Source organism: Nomascus leucogenys, chromosome 25, assembly GCF_006542625.1.
Source record: "Nomascus leucogenys isolate Asia chromosome 25, Asia_NLE_v1, whole genome shotgun sequence".
NCBI lineage: Eukaryota > Metazoa > Chordata > Mammalia > Primates > Hylobatidae > Nomascus > Nomascus leucogenys.
In genome coordinates, this window is record NC_044405.1 from 20,233,477 (window position 1) to 20,254,842 (window position 21,366).

Consider the following 21,366-nt stretch of genomic DNA (forward strand, 5'->3'; position numbering starts at 1 on the left):
AATTCTTATTATTTCATGCTCATCTTTTTTTTTTTTGAGATGGAGTCTCACACTGTCACCTGGGCTGGAGTGCAATGGCATGATCTCGGCTCACTGCAACCTCCGCCTCCCAGGTTCAAGCGATTCTCCTGCCTCAGCCTCCCGAGTAGCTGGGATTACATGTGCATGCCACCACACCCAGCTAATTTTTTGTATTTTAGTAGAGATGGGGTTTCACTATGTCAGCCATGCTGGTCTTGAACTCCTGACATCGTGATCTGCCCACCTTGGCCTCCCAATCATTCCCTTCATTTTAAGCGCAGTCACAAGACGTTTCCACTGAGCACACACTAGAAGGTAGGGCGTTTTGGCCAGTCATGTGGTTCTCCCTCACAAAGGGCTCTTGTTTTACAGCTTTGGGTACAAGGACATTTGCTTATTATCTTACAGACACAGTGATGACTTCTTCACAGGTGTAGGTGACATTTTTCCACAGCATGAAAACTGCCTTACACGTTCTTTGTATTCTTCCAAGGAGACCCAGCAGAGCCTTGACACTGGGCTGCAGTCAGCAATGGGTGCACCTGACAGGAGCCACATGCTCTGCCCTCCACGTGGCCCTGCCCTCTCCGTGGCCCCACCCCATGGTGGCTGGGACACAGCCCTTCTTGGCCAGCGTCTGCAGAAGTGGGATCTGTGCCTCGGGGCATACGTGTTATGAGCCAAATTCCCTCATTGAAATGACCTATAGGCCTGGTATTTTAAGTACATGGGTGTGGAGCACAAAAGACTCTCAAGTGTTTCTCCCAGGGACCTGCTGCCAGAATAGTGAGAACTCACAGGAGAGCAAGGGAGGGCAGGTTGGCTAAATAGCAATGGCCCCAAAATGGGCTTTTCAGGACCCAGTGCAGGGGTGGAAGGACGGGGCCGCTGCTGAGAGGGCCAGTGTTCCTGTTGGTAGCCTGGAGGATCCAAGGCTCCCTGAAGCACTCAGTGGCCTTGGTCTGGTGAGGCCAGCAGAGGCTTTGGTGAGTGCACAGATGGCCCCAGCACTGACCCTGTGTGTGCTGCTGGAAGTCGGCAGCTCTTGGTTCCAGAGGGGGCCGCCACGGGGTCACAGGGTGGCCTGCATGGAAGGAAGCCAAGGAAAGGGGTAAACAAGGGGTAGACACCATGTCCTTCTTCCTCCTGCTCACTGAACCCTGACCACCACAGCAGCATCAGCTCCAGCCAGGGCTTGGGTTCCAGGAGGACCATTCTTTAGAAAGAAGCACAAACACTCATTCTGAACAAGAAGGTGAGAACAAGAAACAACAGGTGAGATGAGGTTTGTCTTGACGTAGGCTTGGAGGCAGTGAGAGGAAGAATTCCATATAAAATCCCATGAAGGTGGAAACACAGCAGTGATTCATTCAGTGTGGACTCTCAAGGCAACCTACTTAGGTTCAAAACCTGGCTCTGCCACTTGCTAGCTGTGTGACCTCAGGCAAGTTACTTGACCTCTCTGGGGCCTCAGCTTTGTCATCTGTAAAAGGGGGTTAATAACAGTCATTCCATCTCATAGCATTGTTCTGCAGGTTAAATGGAACGCTGAATATAAAAGCAGAGCACAGAGAAAGGTCTCAGCAAATGTCAGTGGAATGATCATTAAAGACATGATAAAGGTGATTCTGTGAAGACCAGAGCTGTGACAGATCCCGTAAGGAGGAGCTGGGGATGAAGTAAGCATTGACGTCTGACATGAGGAGGGGTTTTGTGTGTGTGTGTGTGTGTGTGTGTGTGTGTGTGTGTGTTCAGCAGGTGATGGAGCTGCTACCAGGCCTAAATGCAACTTGAACTTCAAGTTCAAGTTCAAGTTCACTCCTGCCCCACCAGCTGGCGACCTTTGTAAGGCACAACTGTGAGTGGCTGATACGCTACGTAAACAAGCCAGGCCAGCGCTCCTCACTGCCACATGTGTTGTCTCCCTCGACGCCAGTGTGTCCATCCAAATGCCAGGGCAAAATACTAACTGCTTTATTTAGTTGGGAAGAAGGTCAAGGGGTGAGTCTTCCTGGACACTCGCTGCCATGACACACTCCCCAAGGCCAGGCAGCGGGGAGGCCCCAGGTCTAGGCTTGATTAGTCTTGACGCTGGCGGCCCTGGGGCTGGTGAACTCTGACAGCCAATTGTGGTCAAATAAAGCCACGGCTGGAACCTGCAGTTCCGCATGGCCCAGCGCACTCTCCACTTCCTCACCACATCTGGGAAGTGGCTAAACCTCAGGATTGCTTCAAATGTGCACACTGCTCCCCAAAGAGCTGAGGGTGGCGAGGAGATTACAAAGCAAAAAGACAGGCAGCTCCGGGTCATTTCTTGCCCAGGTGTGAAGAACATATTTAAAAGTGCATCCAGGTCACATCACAGCAGAATCCTCCTATAACACCCCGTGTCTGATGGGCGAGCCCCGACCCCTGTTGTGACTCGGCCTCCTCAGGTCTAGTTTGTAGGTATCCGCAGTCTACCTGCGTTAGCTCTGCAGGAGACTCTGTTCCTGTCACTCTCCTTAGGGTAGGTCTGTATGCATGAGTCGTCATCTGCTTTTGCGGACGGTTTCAGGGGATGTGAAACTTGCCCTTTGTCACGCAAAGGAAGGCTGCAGACACAAAGGAGCCATCTGCCCTGGGGGCTCAGAGTCCTCAGGTAGCACAATCGCAACATTTTTCACTCTTGTGTTTGTCTGCAGGAAAGCCAGTCTGCAGAAAACCCAGAGTCTTGAAACGCCCAAAGAGTGAGAAAGGAAAAATAAAAGAAAAACACCACAGCTTTTAAAAATCAAGAGAGTCAGTGAAGGCTCAAGTTCTGCTCTTTGCAAATTCAGGAAATCCCACAAGATCCTGAAAGGTTGCAGGGAGATTTCTCCTTTTACAATAGATGGCTTTAGGTCTAATTTTAATTGCGGATAACTAAGTACAAAAATTAACGTACCCTCAGATTCCAGGAGTAGTCTGCATTTGGAGTATTTTTTATGAAGTATTTTTAATTTGGATTTGTCACTTTTCCACTGGAACAACCTAACGGCCAAAATTCATGCTTATGCTCCTCTTCCATTTCCTTACCCAAACATGTGCCACTATTTTTGACAGTGGAGTTGTATAATTAATTTATTTGGGGATTTCTGGACGGGATACAAATCCTTCAACTTGCACATAATTTCCTGATTTTCCATGCTGAATTGAATTAAGATGTCGGCGTACTGTATATACTTGTGTGCAAAGTGCCTGTATTTGCAGATCGCTTGATCCAATTGCACTCACATCACACATGCAAAATGCAGACTTGAGGCCTAGGCTACTGGCACCAGGACTACCCTCAAAAGTCAGACTGAAAATCAGGTCCTTAGAATATAGAACTCAGGTTTCCATGGAAATGGCATTTGTTTGGACTTATGGGTTGTTTGAAAAATAGCTGTTTTACTTGGAGAAAACCGAAGAAATGCAAAGCATTTTCTCTGGAGATGTTCTATGAAAATGAGTTGTTTGAGGACAGGGACAGCATTTTATTCATCTTTGTATCTTCTACTCTGAGGCAATAAAGAAAAGTTTGATAAATGAGGCCAGGCATGGTGGCACATGCCTGTAATCCCAGCACTTTGGGAGGCCAAGAAGGGAGGATCGCTAGAGCTCAGGAGTTCAAGACCAGTCTGGGAAGCATGGTGAAACCCCATCTCTACCAAAAATATAAAAAATAAAATAAAAGTAAAAAATAAAATAAAATAGCTGGGCATGGTGGCACACATTTGTAGTCCCAGCTACTTGGGAGGCTGAGGCACGAGAATCACTTGAACCCAGGAGGTGGAGGCTGCAGTGAGCCGAGATCGCGCCACTGCACTCCAGCCTGGGTGACAGAGTAAGACCCTGTCTCTAAAAATCAATGAATCACTCTGCAAACTTTCAGTTTGACAGCCAGTCCATTACGATGTCGAATTTCACTTGGAAGGCATAGCTTGCTTTTTCCAAGGCACAGGTGTGCTGGGCTCAACTGCAGGCAGGGGAAAAGCTCAGGTTTGCAAAAGGAGTGGAGGGGCGGGCCTCTTTATTTGGCAGAATATCACCTATCCCACAAAACACCATGATGTTTTCATGCAATCTTGCATTTCCTTTCCTGAGATTTTATTTTCCCTTTCTAATCTTCCCTTTCCTTTTGATATCACAGTTCCCTAGGATCTCAGCTGGGGAACCAAGCTTTAACCAAAACACCCCAAGACCCTGAATTCGCAGCCCCCTGGAGACCAAGGCCACACCTGCTGCCCTGTGCTTCCCCCAAGGAGAGTCACCAGATTCACCAGTCTCCACTCATCCATCAGGCTGTGTCTTTGGGCTGGGGTCACACAGGGCAAGTGACCAAAGTGACCTCCTGGGCCTGGCCTCCTCCTGACTCCGATAGTGCCCCGAGCCCGGTGCCTCAAACACACAGCCCAAGGCCACATGGAGCTGCAGCTGGGAGGCCTGAGGCATGGACATTCTTCAGGGAAGGAGGCCTTGGGGGGCATCAGCTCCTGCTCACCAGCCTTGCAGCACCTGCTGCTGCAGGTAGGAAGAAAGGTAGGTGAGTGTGGAGATAGAGAGGGAAGAGAGGGAAGCTTGAGGTGGGAGCTGACTTCTAGGTACAGTGCCATCTACCAAATGGGGTCCTTGCAAGCTGGATATACACATGCCTGGCGCTGCTTGAAAGGAGAAAGGAGAGCTTTCAGTCTCTGGATGGGTCTCTAAGCTCCCCACGCACCCTCCAAATGTCCTTTCCACTCTTTAAACTGTAAGCCAAGTATCTTTCCACAATTTGTATCTGGAGTTAGTTGTAAGTGATTCTCCATTCCATTAGGATCAGACCAAATTCCCAACGTGGATGTTAAGGCAATCCCCGCCCTATCTCTCTGTAAGGCTCCCCGCCGTCACTCCCCAACCCCCCGCCACTGGAGCATCTCTCAGCTCCCAACAGGCCAGGTACTCCTTCCTCACTCTGCTTTCTCTGCTGGGACATGATTCTTCTTGCCTCCACCGGGATAGTCTCCTTGTCACCTGCAGGTCTCAAGTGAATGAAAAGTGGTCCAGGGAGACCCCCCTGAACCTTCACCAGGTTCTGTACCGCTGAGCCTTGGCTCCTGCCACATCCGTCTATCATGTGTTATCTACTCAGAACAGGGATGGCCTACTTAATTGCCATGTTCCTTACTAGCCCCCAAGGCTGTGGGTTCTCTTTGGCTGGCCTTCGTATTTCTCATGCTAGCCCAGTGCCTGGCACACAGTAGGTGCATAATGTATATCTGATAAATGAATGAATGAAAGAAATGCCCTTAGTAAGTGACCTTGGGGGGTGGGGCAGAGGGAGAGTTCTAATAAAACAGGAATAGGTACTGTATTTCCATCACAGGGTCAATGCCTAATAAGGGTTTGTAATTATATTATTATTACATAAGCATTTACTTGTAAATATTTATGGAATGCCTGCTGTTATCTCATGCACTCTCACTTTAGTAGGCCCTTAGTAGGACAAAGGAATATAAATTCCTTGCCATCAAGGAGTGGGCCCTGAAAAACAGCATCATTCCCAACTTTTCAAATTCAGCAAGACCCATGCTGCCTCTGGCTTGCTCTCTCCCCTCCTCCCTCAGGAATTCTCGCTGTAGAAGGAAGAACATCATCAAGAGGGGCCATAACTCTTCTTCCTAAGTATTGCTACATACACACCATCTTGCTTTTATCATCCTAACATAGATGATATAAGTCATAGATGAAAGGCATTGTTAAACCTATTGAACAGATGGGGAGACTGAGGCCGGCACCTCTGAGTCCTACAGGTGTGCCCACTTCTCATATTACATTATGCTACTTTTCTAGGACTCACAGAATCATCGCTAATAGATGTGTGTGTTTTCTATGTCATCATTACGAATCAAAGGAATATTAAACAGGACACAATGGGTTCGGTGTAATCTAGAGTTCAGGGATTTGGCCAGAATGCAAGATAATAGTGTAGTAAGAACCCTTCCAAGTAACAGCCAGATGAACCAGTGCTGAGTTTATATGTGGCCAAAAGAGAAAAATACGCGTGGATGTTCACTTGCAATTTATGAAAATGCTGAGACACAACCTTAAGAATGGCTTCCAGCGGAATATCCGGAAGTCCTCAAGTACAGTCCAAGGCGAGCTGCCGTGGCACTGCTACAAAACCCCTTCAACTTGGGTGGAGGCAGCAATGATTGCCCAGGAAGAATGTGATGCTGCCGGGTGCCAGCCTGTGTAACCCAGCGACAGGACAAAGGGATTATTCTGCTTCATTATTAAAATGCAGTGTTTACTGTTAAAATACGATTGGGAATTAAAAGGGGCACATATGAATCATAAATATTTGCATGCCATTAATGTTTGGACAAAAGAGTTGGAAAAGCTGAGTTGGGAGAACTTCTTTTCCCATGAAAAGCAGTGCTTCAAATTACAGTACATATTTAATTTCATTTCTCCCATTGCTAACAGGAATCTCAGGGCCTGCCACATATAACCCTTTCACGACCACAGAACTGTATGGGGTCCTGAAATAAGGAAAAGGATTGTGTTTCCTCCTTGGAAGCTCATCCATTTAGACAAACAAAAAAAGCAGACCTCTGGTTGTTGTTGCTGTTTGCTGTTGTTTTGCACGCACTCACAGAGTCCCCATTGTCTGCCCCATGGTGTTGGTGTCACTGCAAAAAGTAACAACTCCTAACCTATGTCTTGTCTCAGGTAATCAATCCTCATTGTCCCTCTGTCTTCCCACAGACAAGGGCAAAATCAGGCTTAGACAGGTCAAGTAGCTTGTTCAAGGACAGATAGCTCCAAGCCAGTGGTTCTCAACCAGGGGCGATTTGCCCTCAGGGGACATGAGGCAATGGCTTCAGAGATTTCTGGTTGTCACAACCAGGAGGATGGGTGCTAGTGGCCACTGAGTAGAGGCCAGGGATGCTGTTAAGTGTTCAATCATGCACAGGAAAGCCCCTCACAGCAAAGAATAACTGGCCCTAAATGTCAGCAACACCCAAGTTGAAACACAGTGGGGAAGCCAGTAAAGTCCATGTGCTGACCACTAGGCTGCACTGCCTAACATCAAAACAGTCCTGGGCTTGGCACAGTGGCTCATGCCTGTAATCCCAGCACTTTGGGAGGCCGAGGCAGGCAGATCACGAGGTCAAGAGATCGAGACCATCCTGGCCAACGTGGTGAAACCCCGTCCCTATGCAAAATACAAAAATTATCCAGACGTGGTGGTGCACGCCTGTAATCCCAGCTACTTGGGAGGCTGAGGCAGGAGGATTGCTTGAACACAGGAAGCGGAGGCTGCAGTGAGCTGAGATCACGCCACTGCATTCCAGCCTGGTGACAGGGCGAGACTCCATCTCAAAACAAAAACAAAAACAAAAAATCAAACAGTCCTGAACAGTCATTCATTCACAGACCATGTATCAGGTATCATCTAGTCACTAACGATACCACCTGGAGCTTTCTAGTTAAAGGCTGGATCTCTTGATTTTGGAAAATTCCTGTGAGCCCACTTCCTCGGGGCTCCGGAGCACATCTTCATTTCCTTTCCTTAGTGCTTGGGTCTCCGTTCCTACACACACCCTTGCATGCCACAGCTGTTTTCAAGCTTTTTCCCCGGTGACCTTCTCTCTAGAGCACACCTACAGCAACCCGTGAGCTCTGTGCAGTCCCCAGCTCAGACACCGTCCACGAACTCCCATTTGTATAGTTAATGCTTACTAGTCACAGATTACATGACACGCAAGTGATCTCTATGTCGAATCTAGGAGCGTTGCTCTACTGTGGGGAGCTTAAAGGAAGCAGATGTATACATGGAGAAGGAAAATTAGGCATGAGAGTCTCCATGGAGCACAAAAGCAAGGAAACGGACAAACAAACAAAGCAGACACAGCCTGACCTATTCCAGAAACTCAACCTGCAGCAGGCTCTACCTTGATGCACTGGGAACACCTAGGGGAGTCTCCCTGCGGATTTTTGTTTTCAAATCATCATGCCCTGAATCTCAGTATAAAAACAGGTGATGGCAAAACTGACATGCTGGGGCAGGTGGGATAAAGCTCCAGAGGAACCCAGCCATCTGTCTGCGGGTGGCATCTGCAAACCCATCCTGTGGGCAGCAAGCCCACAAACCTTGGTCCTGTCTCTCCTCCTGCCATGCAGTGCCTTCATTTTTATTTAGGGTATGCAGACTGAGCCATTTTGGTGTCTGGGAGTTGTCTGTCAGTGACACACACCAAGACCTTGCTTTTATCACTTTTTTTTTTTTTTTTTTTTTTTAAGGTGGAGTCTTCCTCTGTCGCCAGGCTGGAGTGCAGTGGCACAATCTCGGCTCACTGCAACCTCTGCCTTCCTGGTTCAAGCAATTTTCCTGCCTCAGCCTTCAGAGCAGCTGAGATTACAGGTGTACGCCACCACTCCTGGCTAATTTTTGTATTTTTAGTAGAGATGGGGTTTCACCACATTGGCCAAGCTGGTCTCAAACTCCTGACCTCAAATGATCCTTCTGCCTTGGCCTCCTAAAGTACTGGGATTACGGGTGTTAGCCAGCACGCCCAGCTCTTTATCACTTTTTTAATATGAGTAGACACGGTCCACTGACATCAATTCCCATTCCTAGATCAGTGGCTCCATGGCCTCTCCACTGAAGTATTCAGGGAAAAGCAGCGAGCCTCTGGCAGAGGGCTTTCTAGTTTCTGCGGTCCTTGTGGACCTCACATGTGTGACATTCATGATGGGGTGACTACAGTGGGGAGCCTTCTTGGAGAAGCTGCCCTGCTGCGTGCACCACCCCACCTGCAGCCACTCCTCCAGCCACCGTGCATCCCTGAGCCAGGATAGCAGGCAGGGTCAGTGGAGCCACGGGGATGGTGCAATTCTATGCATAGAGAACACTGCTATGTTTTCCTTTTAAAAAAGAAACTTTTAATATTCAGTGATGTTCTCTACTTTTTATTCTGTGCAATGTTTTAAAAATAAGTTTTTCATAAATTTTAAAATAAGTTTTTCATACAACATTTTGATAAGTTTGTAGGGAGGCAGAATGTCAGAATAAAAGGGGCAAGGGAAACATTTTACAACCTATGCGCGATCAGGGCAAGATCACACATGACTAGAGCTAGATGAGTTTCTCAATCTCAGCACAACTGACATTTGGGTCTTTGTTGGGGAGGCTGTCAGGTGCATGGTAGGACGTTTAGTAGATCCCTGGCCTCTACTTACTAGATGCCACCGGCACAACCCAACCCAATACACGACCACCAAAAATGCCTGCAGATATCGCCAAATGTCTTCTGGGAGTCAAATCACCCCAGCTGGGAAACATTGAGCAAGATTATGATCAAAATTGATAAGCAGGGAGACAGGATACTGATAATAAACTGCCCAGTGGTTTCAGATAGAATAATGAAGGCAGGACATTTGTCGTAGGTACTAGAGACACACCATTTAAAGAGGCAGAAAAAGCCTTATTATGATGTGAGTTTAGACTAGCTCCTTATTAATTATGAATAGATAGAAAGATAGATGATTAATGCTGACTATCCTCTATACAATAGTTTCAAATAGAATGAAGGAAAAAAAATCTGTAAAGACCCCAACCCAATGCCTTGAGCAAACACTCTGAGCAAACTGGAGTGTTTCCACTTCCAGAGATCTGATAAGCACACAGATGACCAGTTATGCTCAAACTGCCCATATTCCTGTGAGTTACCTTGGTTTGCATAAGGTGACTCAATTAGGGCCACACACCACCCCACAGTGCTGGCCAGCCCTCCTATTAACTAGACAGGCACGTCCTTGGGTTAGGTGGTGGGGGAGGTGGGGTAGTTCTGCAGATGGCCCTGCCCATACATTCTTAATGATGGTCTTAAGTCTCAAGGTAAAAGCCCAAATTAATCTAAGTTGAAAAATAAACAGGAAATGTACTTACATCTTCTTTGAGAAAAACACAGTTTAAATGGCTCCTAAATGAATGTTTCCTCACTAAGGAAATCAGAGGAAACGCATTTTCAGTCTAGCAGCAGAATGGCCGTGAACCTCTCAAAGGAAGTTGCTGGGATTCCTCTATGGACCTCAATTGCCTGACACCTTCGTTGGAGAAAGTTCGGTGACGTCAAACGGAGTTCCTGAATGGGACATGCTGCCTAATATAGACTAACAGGGACTGGGCAATGTACTGGAATCCCAAATCGGTGCAGTGCAAACCGAATGCCGTCAATTGCTCTGTCTTCAACACAGATCAAAATACATCTCCGTTGAATGTAGGACTCGCAGCAGAACCAATGATGGAGTATGCGCGCTGCCTGAAGTCCAGGAATGCATGTTTATAAATACAGACGTTGAAGTGCTGCAATCTGTCCCCATGCCCCGCCAGGGAGCCAACAAAACGAGCACATGTCAGAGTATTCATAGGCAGCTCATTAAATCCACACTGCTCACTTATCAATGTCCATTAATTGCTTTATTTGGGCTTTAGATGAGAAGATGTTATTAGCATGAATTTAGTCCTCAAAGATAATTTGGCCCAAGAAGTCTCTCAATGGAAGTATGGATATTCTCACTCTCTCTCTCTCTCTCCCCTTTGCACACACACACACACGCACACACACTCCACTGGCTAAGAATGAAGCCTTCAAAAGCACACACTCTCTCCATATTGACAGTATATGGTTATTCATAAACATCTCTTTACTGATCTGAACTTGTTTCATAATCATCTACAGAAAGAAAACAGCCACAAGACAGTACACCGGCCAGGTACGGTGGCTCGCAACTGTAATCCCAGCACTTTGGGAGGCCAAGGCGGGTGGACCACCTGAGGTCAGGAGTTCAAGACCGGCCCAGCCAACATGGTGAAACCTCGTCTCTACTAAAAATACAAAATTAGCCAGGCGTGGTGGCAGACGCCTATAATCCCAGCTACTCGGGAGGCCGAGGTAGGAGAATCGCTTGAACCTGGGAGGTGGAAGTTGCAGTGAGCCGAGATCACACCACTGCACTCCAGCCTAGGCAACAAGAGGGAAACTGTCTCAAAAAAAAAAGACAGTACACCATCTCTCCTTGTCAACAAGTAATTTTTCCTTAAAAAAAAAAAAAAAAAAAAAAAAAAACCAGAAACACAGAATATGTTCTTCTTTAGCCAGCCTTCTCCACCCTCTCTTGCCCCTTGCCAACCAGCACAAAAAAGAAAATACAAAACTGATTTATTAGAACCAGAGCAGGGTTGCAGCCGTTGGCTGGATCACTGTTTATGTCTATAATGCTTGTTGCTGAAACAGGAAGCTCTAAAAATCACTCAAGCATTATTTCTCTTGCAGGCACTTTCTGATTGATAGTCTTCTGTCCTGACCAAAAAGAAATGCCTCCACCAAACACAAGCCGACTGGCAAGGAAGGGGTTGAGGGTGGGTGGAGAGAAGTACAGCTTCTGCCCATCAAACTATAAAATATTGTTCATACAAATAACCTCAATTTAAAAAAGCTGTGTGACACCATCAACGATGCCTGACACTTCATAAAATCAGCAAGAAAACTATGAAGGGATCAACTGTGAAACTGCTTGTTGCAAGCACAAGCAGTTTTCAAGAAAGCTTTTCCTGCTGGTCCTTGCCATGACTGGGCCACCCCAGGCTTTAAGCAGGGCAGGGAGCAAACTTGCTTTAGGAAAGTGTTGCTACCCTTTTATTGGCAAATGTGAAACCGAATGAGAAACTTGGTCTCTAGAGATGAATTCTACATCAGATCACGGAGGCAAGCTTTTGACCTGCCCATCGAAAAGCAGTATTTGTTAGGGCTGGTTGAGGCTTGGTATATCAGAGACTGGGTCTTTATTCATCTATATTTGCTTGCAGTGAGATCTGAATACAGATTTCAGTATATACATTATTTTAAAGTATAGATCAGTACGTAACAGAAAACAGTGGGAAAATGGGAGCGTTGATTTTAATGTAACTCATGTCTTTTCCTTATATTCTCTCCAGGAGATCTGACTGCCAGTTTATACCATGAACGTTACCCGTGAAACAACTCTGGGGTGGTCAGATGAATTTTGCCTTCTTCTATCATATGAATCTGTTAATTGAATAGAGAAGGACTTGGATCCTACAATAATACCGCGGGTCATTCAGATCATCTCTTGGTAACAACCGCTACATAAAGCCAAGCCATGTCTCTTTGTTTAGAATATCAGTACCGTTTATCCTTCCCTAAATGTACCTTCTCTTCCTCTTGACCACACAGTCTTCCACTCACCTGAAAGGCAACCTCCCACACTTTACCCCAAATAATGTAGAATAATTTAAGAATGAAAATGCCTTAAGCAACTAACATTACACAAATATGCAATAACCCAGATTGTGACAGGATCAATATTATGTCTGGGAAGATATTCACAGCAAGAACATACTGAAGGAATTTCATTGTATAAATGTGTTGGGAAAGGATACTATTTTGAAAGTGGGCAAGATTAAAGCTGCCAGGGAGGTCAATGTAAACACAAATTCCGCCAAGAAACTCAACGCCATCCTGACAGGCCACAGAACACTTGGCCTCACAGGGCTGGGTGTGGACACAGTACGAGAGAAGCGACTGTCCTTTCAATCACAGAATAGGCCCCCTCCTCTTTACCCGTGATGACATGTGTGTGTACCTGATGGCCATCCAAAGGCCTGGCTAGTGGTTTCAAGGGGATCTATTTTCTTAATTACACAAACCAGACCCCAGCGATAATAAAAACACAGGTGTTACCAAAACGGCACCGGTTCAAGAAAATGTCTAGCTCATTTGTACGTGTATTTATTCATTTTCAGGTGTCTACTATACGTGGCATAGGGCTAAGCTGGCCCTCCACGATCAACGCAAAGTTCCAAATTCACAAATTTTTGGCCTAGGGTCCGTGGATCCCCAGAAGGTCCATAAATGAGTTCTGGCAGCCTAGAAACTGAATTGATATACGTAATTCTGTGTGTAAGTAAACACGTGCATTTTTTTTTTTGTCCTTGGAAAAAGCCTTCCAAAGGATTTTCAAAAGTATCTATGATGTTCCCAAAAGATTAAAAATCATATTCTAAGAAAAAACTAGAAAGAAATGTGCAGTACACCATCCTTCCTCGTGCATCAACAATGCAGCTGATAATGCAGCTGGAGAGATTTCTTCTTTGGTTCTGAAATGAAATTACTAAAGCTGTATTTCCTGATTGATCAGTTATTCTCTGACTGATTAAATACTCCAACCGGGATGAAGCAGTCACAGATTTCATTGCTAAAATTTTTCTTTTTCTTTTTTTAGATGGAGTTTTGCTCTTGTTGCCCAGACTGGAGTGCAGTGGTACGACCTTGGCTCACTGCAACCTCTGCCTCCTGGGTTCAAGCGATTCTCCTGCCTCAGCCTCCTGAGTAGCTGGGATTACAGGCGCCCATCACCACACCTGGCTAATTTTTTGTATTTTTAGTAGAGATGGCGGTGTCACCATGTTGGCCAGGCTGGTCTTGAACTTCTGACCTCAGGTGATCCACCCACCTCGGCCTCCCGAAGTGCTGGGATTACAGGTGTGAGCCACCGTGCCCGGACACCAATTGCTAAAATTTCTCAAATTTCTCTCAGCTGAAGCCATGATACACTTTCTTCTCATTCTAAAGGTGGCAGGTGATGTAGCACTTGCCTCAACTGCAGAGGTAAACTGATAAAAGCTGCTCAGTGAATTCGTTTCACACAAGAGAATTCCTTTTGACCCTGAACTTTAATTTTTTGGGGGTGTCATGGAGTACCAGTCCATTTGGCTAAAATGTGAATTGTTCTGAACAACAACCTCTGTGCTCACATGACCTCTGGAGTTCAGCCCGGTCCCCAGAGCTCCCTAACCCTCATCTCCTGGGAGCTGCTATCTCTTCCTCCTTTGTAAAGGAGTGGTCGATTTACATGGAGATACTGAATCAAAGAGAGAAACATTCCAAGGGTGAGATACACTCTGAACCAAGATTTAAACTGCCAGGGAGAAAAAGGAGGGAATGGAAGAAAAGAGAGAAGGTTCAGGCTTCTACAGGGCCAGTGTAGCCAGCGAGGCTGTCAAAGCCGGACAGGCAGGTTTTCCCAGTTACGGAACGAACCCAAGGTTAGGAGCTGTGATCCTGGATGGCAGCCAGCGCCCAGATAGATCCGTTTTGTAGAACAGAGAAAAACCCTTCCATGTCCAACCTCTGGCAGTTTCTATGGGTTTACGATCCCCATGGACTGGCAGCTGGTCAAAGAAAGAGAACTTCTTTTTCTACCTTTCATTTTGCACCACATACTAGGCCCCTTGGAGAATCCATCAGACTGGTGGCTTTTAACAGAATTCAAAATTGGCACTGAAAGTTTGGATGAGCCAAGAGCCAGGGCCTTCTGAGCCACGGCGTGGCGTGTTCATGCCAAGGGTATGTTTTCAAGCACATTTTCAAAAACAGAAAATGAAACAGTTGTCTTAAGATCACTTAATAAAATGTAATGAAACTTTTAAAGGATAAGATTCAGTGAGGAAGATTAAGACTAATTGTTAAAATTAGTCAGAATCATCTGCTCTCTTCCTAATGGGAAGCAAATTGCAAAAAAAAAAAAAAAAAAAAAAGAAGAAGAAAAAAGAAAGAAAAAATCTGGCAGGCTTTGGTGTTGACACACTTGAAAGAGAAAAATCAAATTATATTTTATGACTATGGAATGAAATTATGAGACAGAGTCAAATTGGGCCTTCAGACAGCTCATTTAGTTTTGTAGCGCTGACAAAAAAAAAAAAAAAATATATATATATATATATATCTCTCTCTCAAGACCAACAATATTCATATTCACAGTAATTATAATTGGGTCAAATGTTCCATTAGGGTTTCCGTATTTTTTATTGCTTATTATCACCGGTGGGAAGGAGAGTCTGTTCAAAACATTGCCCGTTTATGGCATTTCAATTAATTTTCTCATTCCAGAGTATGGGAAGACAGCCCAGCCTTGGTTGCAGCTATTTTACTTTTTGGGGTTTATGCAAACTCAAGGGCATACTGGCACGAATCCTGCAGCCAAATGCAAACACTCCACACCTTGGGGAAACAGTTCACTGTTACCCAAGTAAACACAAGCACCTATTAGTCACCCACTCAAAACAGAAATGGCCAATGAGGGATGCAAGATCAGCCATCAATGCCAGAAAAGAAAGCATGCTGCTTTCAAAATCTCATTTTTTTATTATCACTGATTTACTGTGCATTGCCGGAACGCCACTACTGAACTTCTTGTGGGAAAATGTCACTGGCACGGATCATTAAACAGTTTTTAAAACTTTTATGACCAAAACCTAACATGAAGACCCACACAGATGCATAGTATGATGATAACACTTTCTCTAGAAATGCAATTCAATGATACTTAGCTATTGATTCCTAACAGCAGAAATCCACAAGAACTGAATTAAGAGAGTTAGCTAGGCCGATGGGCATGGACCAGGCTGTGGGGCCTTTGTTTTTTATTGGCTTCTCACCCGCTCTGCCAGCTACTAATCCGAAGCCTTTAAGATGTTTTCTAGACACACATCTCTGAATCATAATGCAAATTCCATTTACTGAAAGGTGGGGACTTTTAATACAACAAGTGAACCCATTTAATGACTTATGCTTTTATATCTTATAGCATCACTCATGCTTTCAAAAAGTGGATATAATTTTCTTTGCATTACCCTATTATTAATATAGTACTATGAATATATATTTTCAATCACATTATATAAATTTTTTATTTTCTCCAGCTATGATTCTATTATGAAAATGCTCCAGATAGCTAGATTAGCAAAAATAATCACCAAAATAATCAACTCACATTTACCCCTTTCTCCTTTCTGACTAATCAAATTCTCTGAGAACTGAGATTTTCTTGTTTTTAAATGCCTTTTTAAAGAGTAATAATTTCTCTTACTTTAAATGTTGTTTGATTGGTGCTTCCATTTTTTTCAATACAAGAACTATTACTGTTATTTAGGTATTTACCATAAGTCTTTTTATTATACTTGAAATAACTTATTTGTGAGCTTAATCGGTACTATATTACAAAAAATGAGTTTAAAACACTATCTTACCTCCTTCAACTAAACTTTTAGTACTTGTTGCTGTTTATAAAATATGATTTGGTTCTTACAACGTAAAGAAAACATAATACTTGAAAATAATTGGAAACCAGAAAAAATTACAATAAGCCAAGATTCCTATTTCTGCTCTAATGCTTTGATAATGGGTTAAAGGCAAGGAAAAATAAAACCACACATGGAGCTGAACTAATGCAACAATTTCTTGGATAATCCAGTCTCTAATATTATTAGTATCTAAAATGTTAACCAGGCCAAACCCCTCCTCCTAAATAAGGCATTGAAAAGAAATACAGCAGGAAGATCATACTGCCATCAATGGTACTAACATTATTTCTTTATGTCTTTTTCTAAAAAGGTAAGCTTGCTTGAAACCATGTTTCAACATCATACACTAGAAATCCCTAAAATTATTAGAAGTGGTCATTCGAAACTCTGTCACTTTTCACAGATAGCCCACAGATCATAAGTCAACAGTTTCCATTAAACAGCTTTTGTACTGTTATCCAAGAGAGAATCCTCATTGTAATTGTATAATCCTAGTTTCCATTAAGGTAAGTTTCATATTTTTTGCATTTTAGTAAAAATCTCAGGGGTTTCTTTGAAATTCACAATTCCTATGTTGCATGTTCCGAATCAGTCTTAAATCAACTCAGTAACACAAAGCAATAATATAGAGATTCTGCTAAAAATATTAAACTTCAAATAAATATTTTTAAGAGCTTGACATAGCAATAAGAACGTTAAGACAGACCGAGTTTCTAGGGATTTCATCACAGAAATCACTAGAATTTTGAAATATGGGTTTGTTGCCATGAAACGTGTTTCAAGCATAGTTTTGACAGATAACGTACCTCTTCCACTTCGACCGACAAACCTGAGGTCATTAAATCTTGCAACCTGGTTCTTCATGGCTGCGGTAGCATTTCTCAGCTCAGCTGAGTAGTTTTCATCATTGCCGGCCATCACAGTGACCAGAGTGCCATCTGGAACATCCCCTAGGGCCACCACCTAAACACCAGTCAAAGGACAAATGCAGACATCAGGAATGTTATACATACACTTTTAGGGCATTTGTGTAGTGATTATTCTAAAATTAAATGTATATTCAATGATTTTTTTTAGGTTGCAGAGGAATAGCAATGATAACTTAAGCAAAACAACAGAAAAGTTATAAAGACACTTTATTATATTTTAGGTTGGTGCAAAAGTAATCACAGTGTTTGCAATTTTTAATTCCAAAAACCGCAATTACATTTGCACCAGCCTAATACATTATGTACAACTATATGTAAATTTTCAAATAATGACACATATACTAAATTTACCTAATAAAGCCATATTAGGTCACATAGCACAGCTGGAACAAGACTAACCAGAGCAAGATATCAAGGATTTTGAGTAGCTATGCCGTCTCCTGAATACAATCATCTCTTCTTAATTCCTCCCATTTGAGAAACAGAACATCCTGTGTTTGTTAAGTTTATAATCTAACCCATCTTTTACTTGCTCAGACCTCCACTAACAGGCTGAACAGGGCGCAGACTTTACTTTCAGAAAACAAAACAAAACAAAAAAACACAAAAAAACCTTATTTCTGCTAAAAGTAGATTTCATCTTGCTGACGATTCTTAAGTAACTTAAACTGTCCCTCTACAGTTCATCTTTGATACCTCCTACTCGCTGCTATTATCTTGAGTTTTACTACCAATGAATTCTAGCACACAAGAAAAAAAAAGTCAGAAATGCACCCTTCGTTTACTAATTACAAAATCAACAAACCTCAGAAAGACGGGTCATTCACTTCTGTGCACTCCCCTCAATTCGGGGATGGAATTGGGTTGCATTTTTATATCTGTGAGTCCCAAGGTGTGTAAACTCATGTCCTCACAGATGCCTGAGGTTTTCTGCTAGCCCAGCTGATCTTGACCAGGAATTTATTTAATGTAACTGAGTAAGTATGAAGTCTTATCAGGGCTATTGGAGAAAACTGGTAGATAAATGTTTTTTATACTCAGGTAATTAAGAAAATGAATTTCAAAGTAAAATACTCTGAAAAGCATGACCTAAAGATACTTTGTACAATAGTATCAATTTCTTGGCTATCATTTAGGCCTTCTAGAAACTATTTTCTTGGTCTAGACATTTCTTATTGGCTGTATTTCCATTGTTTCTATTTTTCAAAGCAGTCATACAATTTCAAATCGAAATGCCCCAAGCTGTATCTATTCTGATCATTTCTGACATTCTTTACAGTAAAGTCAGTAGTGACATTTATATTACTCATTCCAATTACATCATCATTTTTGGTTGCTGTTTTTGAATTGGTAACAGTAAAGCATTCCTTAATCTACTGTTATCACTCCTTCCTCTGCCTCCTACTTCCCAATTTTTACCTTAATAACTGCTACATAATTTTTTTGTAGTATATATTTTCGGGCCTCTTTTTCTATATGTAAAAAAGGCAGCCATAGACTCACTTGTATGATATTGAAGTCATGTTTCTCAAGATTCCCATTTTCATGATCTGCCTAGCCATCACCCTTTCCCTGTGGCCTCCAGATGACTATCTATTGTTTTTATTCATTAGAACTGCTTCAGTCCTTGTGGCACAGAACATGAACTAACTCACTATGAGAGATGAACATACTTCCAACCTTAAGACTACACCAGGATAATCTAGTCTCATAGAAGCAGGGAGGCATTTTCCTCTATTTTATCCAACTTGCACTGCCAAACAAGGTCTGGGCCTTTTATCTCTCTTTTTAATCCTTTCATTCCAATTGTTGGACATGTTTTCCATATAGGAGATTTTAAAACTCTGCTATTTATTCCCCAAGCACCCTCTAATTAGCTATTTAGTTCCCATTATAAGTGTGTTTGTTGCCATTTAATTAAGAGCAGTGATACGACAATTCCCTTTTTGTTTTAAAAAGATATCACTGAAATAAATCTCCCTGATCAGTTATTTGGTTATTGTTACTGGTTTTTTTTCTATTCCCGAAAAATGGGCTTGCTTTATTTTGCTCTTTTTAGTCTCTTACAACAAATTTTCCCCTTTTTTTCATGATTTTCACTTCCCGTTGTAAAGTTAGCTCACAGTGTTGAAATGCCCTTTTTGAACACATATTTTTACTTCCTCATCCTCCTCTCCCTGTGGTAACCCAGGCTTCTCTATTTTAACTCAACATTCAGCAGGTATACAGAGACTGCCTCAACTACGTGGGTTTCAAACTGAGTAACTCATTGTTGGGTCTGGATCTGTAAAAAGGTGAAAATAAATAAATCATCTTTTATAACTACAGGAATGTATTCTGAATTATCTGCCTCCTACTGCTGTTCCCCTCACAATGCTCCAAGCCTGTGCCTCTCTCATCTTTCCAATACTATCCTCATTTGTAATTTGGCAAATTCATGAGACCTTCGCCAAGTCTAAACAAACATAGCATAAAATTATCATGGAGGCTAAATAAGAAAAGGTTGTTGATGTTGGAATTTAAGAAGAAAAAAATTAGAAGTTTAACTCCCACTCCTCTCTCTTTTTTTTTAATGCAGCAGAATCAACCATATTTGGGCACCTACATATCATTTACTTGGCCTTGTATTGATCTCTGAGGGATTTTTTTTTTTTTTTGGTGGTGGGAGGTGGGTAAAGGGGAACTATTAAATCCAGGGCAATTCATTAATACTGTATATTGTCCAATTGTTAACAAGCATACTTAAGCCAGGTTAAAAAAGTTTTCTTTTTTTAATTTAAAACTAACATGCGTGCTAATTTGATACAGGTTTTGTCACTGACGGGCAATATGGAGAGAATGTAAAAATATCTAACTTCAAACAGAAAAAAGAAACAACTAGAATGAAAAGCTATAAACAATAGGTAAGGAAACACAAACATTTACATTTTAACACAGACCAAACAGGCAAGAAGGGACTTGCTGGCCAAAGATATCTCATATTTTGTTTTACTTCTCTGTTTTTAAAGTATCAGGAAGTTGGGCCAAATATCAACTCTCTTCTATATTACATAGACCTCCCAATACTGTTCTTGGCTAGCCTGTTCACAGTTCAAACTGGCATTTCAAACCAATTCTCATTAGGTTGAAATTATAGTTACAATTCATTTACTTCAAATCCGTTAACCTTCCAGTGTTGCAAAGAAGGCTGTGGAGTGGAACATAGAATTCAGCTGAGATGATATTTAAGGCATAGCTAGGGACTGTGATCTTGCCGACAAAAATATTACTTATTTCCTTTTTATGAAAAGAAGATTACCATCAGAATCCAAGACCTCTGAACTTCCCTGCTGAAGGCATGTTTACGTCTTTGGACTCTGGTGTACCAGGGCCTAAACAAGCTGTAATACCATGGTATTACCAAATACATCCTAAGCCATCAAAACAGCTTTTTAGGCTACTTCTGTAAATACAACAAAACACACAGCAAACTTAAGGTTTTCTTAGTAGTAAAAAATATGTATCTCTCATGCTGTAAAAAATAAAGGTGTTCCATGGGAGGGAAGGAGTAGGGGAACAGGTTGGGGCTCAAAATAAGCAAGTAGGGTTATTGTAATCTATTTTAAAGAAAATTCGTAATTTTAAATCTCTCTTTAGTTAAGAAGACTGATGTAGAGGATTTACCTAGAGAACTTCAGGAGACTCCTAAGAAGCCCTTCAATGATCTTTTCATCAATATCATCAGGGCCTTATCATTGTTTCACATTTGCTTCTCTTTATCATGGGGAATATAATAATTATTTACTGGTTAACTTCCTAGGGAGATTGCCTGCGGCTTATTTAAGATCCAAATTTTAAGGTAATAATTTCTGTTGAAGCTGCTTGGGAGGTGGTTGGGTGGGCGGATAGAGTGAAGACAGGGACACACAGTAAATGAGCCCGGGATGTAAGCAGGTTTTGATGTTTTGCTTGCTTTTATCCCTAACATTTTATCCCTTCACATTTGCTGTCTCACTGAATATTTTGTCTACTCTTCTAGTTATGAAGTGAGCTGGTCTCCTCGAGGAAGAAGCCTCTTTTTATGAGGATTGGGGTGGTGACAGATAATAATCAAATGGTCTGATTTCTCTGCTATCCTTTCCTTTCCCCTAAATGTTCTCAGGGGACCTACTTGAACTTTTTTTCAAGAGATCTGTATTTTGATTTTTAGTAGCCTATAGATTATCACCCAATAAAACAAATTAATTGTTTTTAAGTGAATTACCAAAAGTCATTTTAAAA

General features: G+C 42.7%; 1 protein-coding gene across 4 annotated transcripts in view; it reads right to left on the bottom strand.

Moving 5' to 3' along the window:
- RUNX1 (RUNX family transcription factor 1) overlaps nt 1–21,366 on the bottom strand; it is a 260,670-nt gene that overhangs the window by 75,864 nt on the left and 163,440 nt on the right. For all 4 annotated transcript variants that reach the window (XM_030806196.1, XM_030806198.1, XM_030806199.1 and 1 more), the window contains one exon: nt 16,984–17,140. In XM_030806196.1, the coding sequence (XP_030662056.1) occupies nt 16,984–17,140 (157 nt within the window). The remainder of the gene's footprint in view (nt 1–16,983; nt 17,141–21,366) is intronic.